At 38.5% G+C, this 8,010-nt stretch overlaps 2 protein-coding genes across 2 annotated transcripts; one reads left to right on the top strand and one right to left on the bottom strand.

Annotated features, from left to right (window-relative positions):
- The first annotated feature begins 2,103 nt into the window (after positions 1 to 2,103).
- Positions 2,104 to 5,580, top strand: LOC124409649 (protein DDI1 homolog 2). Its single transcript, XM_046887405.1, has 6 exons — positions 2,104 to 2,519; positions 3,223 to 3,444; positions 3,556 to 3,810; positions 4,081 to 4,386; positions 4,476 to 4,592; positions 4,907 to 5,580. Exons 1-6 carry the CDS (start codon positions 2,258 to 2,260, stop codon positions 5,137 to 5,139), a joined length of 1,395 nt encoding a protein of 464 aa, XP_046743361.1. The 5' UTR covers positions 2,104 to 2,257; the 3' UTR covers positions 5,140 to 5,580.
- A 588-nt stretch (positions 5,581 to 6,168) lies between these two features.
- On the bottom strand, positions 6,169 to 8,010 carry LOC124409650 (inositol 2-dehydrogenase-like). The gene is made up of 4 exons (XM_046887406.1): positions 7,852 to 8,010; positions 7,289 to 7,534; positions 6,829 to 7,210; positions 6,169 to 6,768 (listed from the first exon to the last, which is right to left on the bottom strand). The coding sequence occupies exons 1-4, from the start codon at positions 7,932 to 7,934 to the stop codon at positions 6,310 to 6,312; spliced, it is 1,170 nt and encodes a 389-aa protein (XP_046743362.1). The 5' UTR covers positions 7,935 to 8,010; the 3' UTR covers positions 6,169 to 6,309.

Consider the following 8,010-nt stretch of genomic DNA (forward strand, 5'->3'; position numbering starts at 1 on the left):
CTCACTGCGTGTTTCCCGGGGTTTCTAGGGTGTCGAGGGATCGAGGGTATCGAGGGTGTTGGGGTGAAAACCCCAGGTGCGGCTGTGTCCGGGATGCACCGTGGCTAATCGGCTCTTACTTCTCAAGTCTGGATCTACCGAGGTGTTGGATAAGTTTCCTGTCATTAGACGTTCAATAAAACGTCAAATCTTGCATCGAGCATGATTAGAACTTATATTATAGGCAACGAAAATCGATACTTTTTTTCACATTTCTAAGCGATGGTCGCACATTGGCTATTTATTTAGTTATTATATTCATAAATTACGGAGGAAATTAAGAAACAGAAAATACTGTAATTATAAACACAAGCTTGAATGTCCACGTTTCGTTTCGAATCGCTTGAAACAGGTTGAAGATCAAGTGGTCTAGTTCGATTTTACCCGGCGATGGCGATAATGTTATTCGGAAAGCTACTCCATACAAATTAATTTATTTTTGTATTTTTTAGTGAATACTTTCAATTAATAACCCTGTCCTAGCTTATCTTTGCAGAGTACTCTGATAAAGTCCACGTACAATACTGAGAATATCGAGGGCTAAGTCATTGTCGAAATTGTTTACACTACATTTCCATTTTTTAAACATCTCCATACATTTTCTTTTAACGTTACCTTGCAATATCTTCAAGCTCACCCCAAAAAAATTTAAATTAAATTCCTTCAATATCTAGAAATCTCTAGAAATCTTCAAAAATGTCTAAAAATTGACAATATTCTCCCTACAACATCTCTCATAATCTCCAAGCATCTCCTTATATGACCTGTCCATTGAACACCCAATCTTCCTTAATTCTGATCCCCCCCCTCGGGAAATATATTTCACCAATTGGGTTATAATCAGAAGTGGTTTACGCCACGTTTATCTGTAACGCATTAATTACTACGTATATTCTACAGATAATTCTATTGTTGTGGATTTATTTAATTTCTGTTCTGCTTTACTTCGTCTATATTTTATTATATACTTATATATATATGACAATCGTTGTTTTGGCATTACGCATATTTTCCTCTAACCCGCACCTGTCTAATGTATACTTGTACATCCGGTCACTGTCTGTCCTCGCATATCAATGTGTGCATTCCGACTTCCGGTCTGTGGGGTACCTCTACATGGGGGATGTACCCGAATCCCGAGTACACCGTCTGCTCGGTGGGGGTGCTACGGGGCCCAACGGGGGGCGCGACCCCTAAACACTGCACGCTCCGACGCACCCGGGGCAAATGGCAAATCGATTTACCATCGCATTTTGTTATGCTCCCGGAATGATAGATAGATAGATCCAATGATCGTGCAGAATTTTCCGCTGCCGTTTTACATGGGTGTTCTCTGGACCGAATCTATCCCATGTCGCGGTGGTCATAATTGAATATTCAACACTCTCTTGAATATGAGATAAGTCGGTTGAAATATCCCAAATGAATATGAGCTTGTACTATTACACCCGAAGAAATAGGGCATGAGAATAATTAGGCAGACTATTTCTTTAATGAATTTTGCGTAATTTCCGTTCCAGATTTACGTTTTCACTAGCAAATTATGATTCACGACGTTTTTTGTGTTTACAGCATAAAAATGTACGATATTGTACAATTTTTATATTCATAAATTGACTATCGATCCATCAGTGCACGAGTGCAAAAGTTTTCTGCAATTATCGACTAGTCTACACAGCCTCTTACAGAAATTCAATCATAAAAAATTACAGAACATTGTTGGCGTTGACTGAAGAATAGGATTGCGTGTTGAACGTTCCCCGCCGATAAAGAAGCTACCGGATCGTTATCACGACTTTTTACGACCCAGGCCCACTTACCGGCAGAGTATCAATTAAGAAAATTCTTCCACGCTTCATTAAATTTTTCCATAAACGTCAATGTGTTTGCATCTTGCACCCCATATTTCGCATTTCAAATGAAGATCGATATTACGCGGTAAGTTAAAACAAGAGTCGTTCGATATGAGCGAGTCGACCTGAACCGATAATCGATGTGAAATGCGACGGCTGTTTTGTTCATGCCTTCACGCGATACCTCGGAGACGAGGAATATTTTTGCTGAGCTGGGTTGTTTACATCCCCACAAAAAAAGTGTCGATCATCCGACTGGAGCGGAAAGAAATTATTTTTTTTAAATATCTCCAGTTAATCTTACGCGGAGAAATTATTCCCGATAAAAATAAAAGTCAAATTTTTTAGTGAAAAATAATCGTATCATGAAAGTGACTGTGACCACGTTGAGCGATGACATCTTTGTACTCGATGTCAGCGAGGAGCTGGAGCTCGAAAATTTCAAGGCGTTCTGCGAAATTGAAAGCGGTTTTCCGGCCCATGAAATCGTGATTGCATTCAACGGTCGTCCGTTAATGGACGACAAAAAACCTCTAAAGGAGCATGGAATCAAAGACGGGGATGTGGTCATTTTACAGCACATGCAACAGAGCGGTTCTGGACTTAGTTTGCAGGCGTTCGATGGAGGTTGGAGTTCTCACTAGTTTTGCTAAACGGCAAATTTTCACCACATTCTTCCATTTCTTTGCATTTTTTTCCCCTATCAAAATTTATCAAGGTGTTCAAATTTACCCTTTTCTACTTTATTATACTGCACTTCATTCAGTCAATTTACTGAAGTTTTTATTTATTTACAAGTTGTTTACATCACGTTGACGGGAGAATGTTTACAACGAGTATTTAGCAAAAACAAACAAAAAGACAAACTTTTGCTTACATTTGAATCTCAACAATCATATAATTCATTTTTCATCTAATCTCGAGTCTTGTGACTCAATTCAGCGCAATTTTATACATTCAATTTTTGCTGATCACCGGTTACTTTGTTGATGAATTCTATTTATAAATCACGACAAACTTTATACTTTTATATAATGCTACAGCAACGATCTATGTATACCCATAATCTGCTTGTCACTGTTGCTATTTCTGTTTTCCATTTTCTTTTTGACTTGCACAAAACGAACGGCTTTTTCATTATTTTGCACACGAAATTTTATATGAATAGAGCAAAAACATTTATTTTGACATTATTCTCATACTTGGATAAGCTTTGTTTGTTGGACGCGAATTGAGCTTCGAGCTTTGATGTCAAAAATAAATGATTGAAACTCTCTGCATTCACCATAGTTGATCAGAGGCTGTTTAATTCTAAGATTCACAAATTTAGCTGTACCTACGTTGGACTTCAGCGCGATTAGGATTCCTGGATCTTCAAGTAGAGCCGCGCCAAGTTCAAGCGGAGCTGCAGCACCGCAGAGACCTCAGAATTCACGTAGCGAGGATGACCCTGTTATGATCAGAGACATGTTCCTCGCTAATCCAGATCAGCTAGCTTTACTTAAACAAAATAATCCCAGGCTAGCAGATGCTTTACTTTCTGGGAACATTGGTAAGAATTTTAAGCTTAGGTTTGAAACTTAAACCAATTGCAGATAGTATAAACAAATATACTTTACTGAAAATCGTTGAATTTAAATTTTATACCTAAATTTTATTACAGAAAGGTTTTCGAATGTCTTAAAGGAACAAATTAAATCACGCGAAGAACGCCAAGTCCAGCGTGTAAGGATGATGAACGCAGATCCTTTTGACACAGAAACTCAACGACTTATAGCAGAAGAGATAAGACAGAAAAATATCGAGGCAAACATGGAGGCAGCTATGGAATATAATCCTGAAACATTTGGGACTGTAGTTATGCTCTACATAAATTGTAAAGTAAACGGTTTTCCGGTGAAAGCGTTTATTGATTCAGGTAATTCCAGTACCAGTTAAAATATTATGGATAGCTATCCAAGTTGAAGGTCAAGTTTATTCACAGCCTTGCTAAATTTAAACGTTGCAGAATCCAAGGGTGACCGAATAACTTTCGCTCGACACATAAACAGTTTAATAATAGAACTCGCCTTTATCTGACTATCCAACCCAGTTTAAACTTAGAAATGCATGGCAAGAAATTTTACGAACTTTAAAAATGCATCTCACGATAATTCTCATTGTCTGATCAATTCCACTCCACAAACAGGTGCTCAAACTACAATTATGTCTGCCGCGTGTGCAGAACGTTGTCACATAATGCGTTTGGTGGATTCGAGGTGGGCAGGTGTGGCGAAAGGTGTAGGAGTGCAAAAAATCATTGGCCGTATCCATATGGTACAGATACAGATAGGTCAAGATCACCTGACGACATCTTTCAGTGTGCTTGAAGAACAGCCAATGGACATGCTACTTGGTCTTGATATGCTCAAAAGACATCAGTGTTGCATCGACCTGAAAAAAAACATACTAAATATTGGTACAACTGGAACTGAAACTCCGTTTTTAACTGAGGGTGAGTAAGGAATATACTTAATAATGGTTTAAACATAGACGTCTGATGACATGTCACACCTCATATTGTTCTTTTCAACATTGATACAGGCGAACTACCAGAATGTGCAAGGCTGAGTGGAAATAGTGATGAATCCTTAGACGACAGAGATTTGCAAAGAGCATTAGAAGATAGTTCAAAGGATGCTAAAAAACAAAAGCAGCAGGGTAAGTATGTATCTGTCCGGGCTTCCCCAACTTCCTAAATCCCATTCCCTAAAATTTACAACATACAGAAAATATTCTAATCTTGTCCATGTACGTTATCATTTTATATCAAATTTCATATAATAATCAGCAAAGTTGCACTGAAGTGCTTGATAACGTTAAAGCTTATCAAGTGATTAAAATCACCTCTTCGATATTCCTTTCCTGCTTGCCTGGACAGCTTCAGAAATGTCAGAAATGCTCTTGATAAACATGTGTTTACGTTTCCTAACTGTTAAGTTCCGGTAATCATGATTGCCTGATTTGCTTTTCAGACGGGCCAAGCGCAAGTAATAGTCCAATGAATGTCACACCATCAATGTCGTCGAGCACGACAACAACTTTAGAAACAACCGTTCTTCCACATGACCCCTTCACAGATGGTACAGTAAAAGAGATTGAAGCCTTAGGTTTTACACGCGCGCAGGTCATTTCAGAATTACGTCGATTTAACGGAGACAAGGCTCAAGCTACAGCTGCGCTGTTTGCTAAATCATTGAAATTCTAATAATGAAGAGGTTATTAAATATTTCGAGGAATAATAAAGAACACTAGTGAAAAGAATCCTTTGCTTGATAGTCAGTACAATGTGTGTCGTCAGCATGTTGGTAAAAAGAAAGTCGTGGCATAATATCAAATGAAGTATTCAGTGCCACATGTTTGAGACAATTATGTGATCATTTGTACTGGTCGAATTGATTCTTTTCGTTCAATGTGGTATGGAACGACGAATAAATAAGTAAAGAATGATTAATATAAAGTTTAAGTATATGCTACGTACGGCAGCTTTCAAAATTATCATGTATTTTCCGTAAATGTTGGCTGCCATACTTTGATAAGCCTCTAAATCATGCGACTGAACAATGTAATTATATTTAGCTGAGCCTACGCTAAAAGCGTAACTCACACAAGTAGAAAAGGAAAGACTTCGATACAAGAGAAAAGAAAAGAAAAAGGGTGCTCACACTTTTATCAATTTTTAGTGTGAATTCATTTTATCTCTATTTCAAACCAGAGTCCTAGTGAAAAAGGTTGAATGAGTTAACCTTATGTATATGTAGATACAAATTGCCAAGTTTTGTGTGACAAATCTACTGTCTGAAGAGGTAAATTTGTTTGCTAAGCTTCTGATCGTGACATGTAAATCACTATTATTTTAAATGCTAAAAAAACGCACGAAGTAATTTGAAAACTTCAGAGCTACATAATCAGGTGAATTTTCAGATAACTCTAATCAAATTTCACAATGGTCGCGAGTACCTCGTATCAGCATGCCTCTAGTTAAAGATGATCAGACTGCAAAGAATACACCACCGTTCAAAGCTCAAAATCGATTTATGACTTAAATATTTTTACAATATTTTCGATTCTGTAAAAAAATGACTAAACTTGCACAATGTGTACGTGACATGTACACACTACTTCCGAAATGTTAATACCTAATTGCAATAGAAATAAACTAGTGTAAATATATTATATTTATCTACTGGTTCATTGTTGGAAACATGATTGGAAAAGCAATAAATTCAAGCAAATGTAATTTTATTGTGGTACTTGTACTAATTTCGTTGAGATTATGATTCCCACGCATGCAGCACAGTCGGTATTACTAATTGGTAACTGTGACGATATATACTTAGAAAGTTTATTATTGGTGAAAAAGTACATTTTTACATAACTAATTTTTCTTTGGGAGTTCGTCCGCTCCCCATTTGATCTCGACCATTTTTCCGCTGCGAGCAGACTCCTCACAAGCTGTCGCAATCTTACTGACTGCCAGAGTTTCTCTGTAGTCAACAATTGATTCTGCCTTTCCATGAACGATGTCTAAGAAGTGCTCCATTTCCGTCTGATAAGCATTGCGGTAACGACTAGGGAAGCTGTACCAAATCGGTGCGGTGGTAAGCCCATTTAATCCATACTGAGTTTCGACACAGTGAATCGGCTGCTCGTTGGTGGCTGTGAGCATACCCTTGGGACCGAAAACTTCCAATCGCTGATCGTAACCATAATTGCAGTTTCGGGACAGATCAACTATTCCTAAAGTTCCCGAGGGGAAGTAGAGGGTAGCGGCGACAGTGTCGTGATCGTCCAAAGCTTTGATTTCAGGAATGTGAGTGTGTGCTTGTACGGCAACCTGAAATGTTTATGAAATCGTTATAGCTAGAACACTTGGTTAGTGATTTGAAATAATTACCTTAATGGGGTATTCTCCAATGATCCAAGTCATCATATCAATGTCATGGACCATACAGTCGTGGAAGATACCGCCTGAAGTTCTCAGGTACTCAATAGAAGGTAGCGGAGAGTCCCGGGAGCAAACTTTGATGGTTTGAACATGGCCGACTTCACCTTTTTGCACACGTTGCCTCACCGCACCGTAGCTTGGGTCGAAACGCCTGTTGAAAGCACAGAAGAGTGGCTTTCCAACAGCCTTGGCGGTTTCGTAGCACTTGACACTATTTTCACGCGACTCGGCAATGGGTTTTTCGCAGAAGACAGCCTTCTTAGCTTTTAAAGATTCAACCACGATTTCCTCATGAGTGAAAGTTGGAGAAGCGACGACAACAACGTCAACTCTAAGAAAAGAAACAAAAATGTTTAGCAAAACGGTCTTCTCAAATTGAATGCCAAGTCAATTGATTATAATATATTACTTGGGATCCTTGAACACAGCGCTGGACTGTTTACTGTTTAGGAAAGTAGCGTCATTGAGTCCCCAGAACTCCTTCAAAGCTGCCCACTTGGATTCGACATCGTCGACAACATAGATAATCTTAACACGAGGATTGCGAGCCAAAGATGATAAGTGAATGGTTCCGGCACGGCCAAGTCCAAAAATAGCCAAATTCAGAACTTTCTCACCTGTTCTGCTTGACTTTAAGGCTACATTGTCTTCGTAGCTGCAGAAATAAATTAAGCACTTAGACAAGATAGTATATTAATCGTCTAATTGTAAGAACTGTTCTCTCAAGTAATGCTCCGCAACTGCAGAAATAAAATAAGCACTTAGACAAGATAGTATATTAATCGTCTAATTGTAAGAACTGTGTTCACAAGTAATGCCACAGTCGAAATTCAAACATTGAAGAGAAGAAGTAGCAATTCCTATTCGTCATTGATTATTTCAACCATTATGAAAGTCTAATATATGACTCGAGGGTTGCTTCGGAGCTTAAATGACTAGAAACATTGTGCGCAATGTAGACGTATTACTTACATCTTGTACAGGTAGTCCTCTGGTGGCGGCGTCGGTGTGGGCTGAACGTAGGGCGAAGCTTCTTTGAATTTTATGGTGGCCATGGCGGACTAGAAGTTTGATCTTACGTTGAGACTGAACAAGTAGCCCAATGTTGAGCGATGTTCAATATATGCATTT

Source organism: Diprion similis, chromosome 8, assembly GCF_021155765.1.
Source record: "Diprion similis isolate iyDipSimi1 chromosome 8, iyDipSimi1.1, whole genome shotgun sequence".
NCBI classification, from domain to species: domain Eukaryota; kingdom Metazoa; phylum Arthropoda; class Insecta; order Hymenoptera; family Diprionidae; genus Diprion; species Diprion similis.

What these genes read in the sequence shown, in the direction of transcription:
- LOC124409649 (XM_046887405.1), top strand. Translation starts at nt 2,258, where the DNA reads ATGAAAGTGACTGTGACCACGTTGAGCGATGACATCTTTGTACTCGAT. An exon ending in TTTACTTTCTGGGAACATTG is followed by an intron (nt 3,445 to 3,555) that starts GTAAGAATTTTA and finishes ATTTTATTACAG; the next exon opens with AAAGGTTTTCGAATGTCTTA. An exon ending in GAAAGCGTTTATTGATTCAG is followed by an intron (nt 3,811 to 4,080) that starts GTAATTCCAGTA and finishes CTCCACAAACAG; the next exon opens with GTGCTCAAACTACAATTATG.
- LOC124409650 (XM_046887406.1), bottom strand. Translation starts at nt 7,934, where the DNA reads ATGGCCACCATAAAATTCAAAGAAGCTTCGCCCTACGTTCAGCCCACA. An exon ending in GAGGACTACCTGTACAAGAT is followed by an intron (nt 7,535 to 7,851) that starts GTAAGTAATACG and finishes TTATTTCTGCAG; the next exon opens with CTACGAAGACAATGTAGCCT. An exon ending in TTGGAGAATACCCCATTAAG is followed by an intron (nt 6,769 to 6,828) that starts GTAATTATTTCA and finishes TAAACATTTCAG; the next exon opens with GTTGCCGTACAAGCACACAC.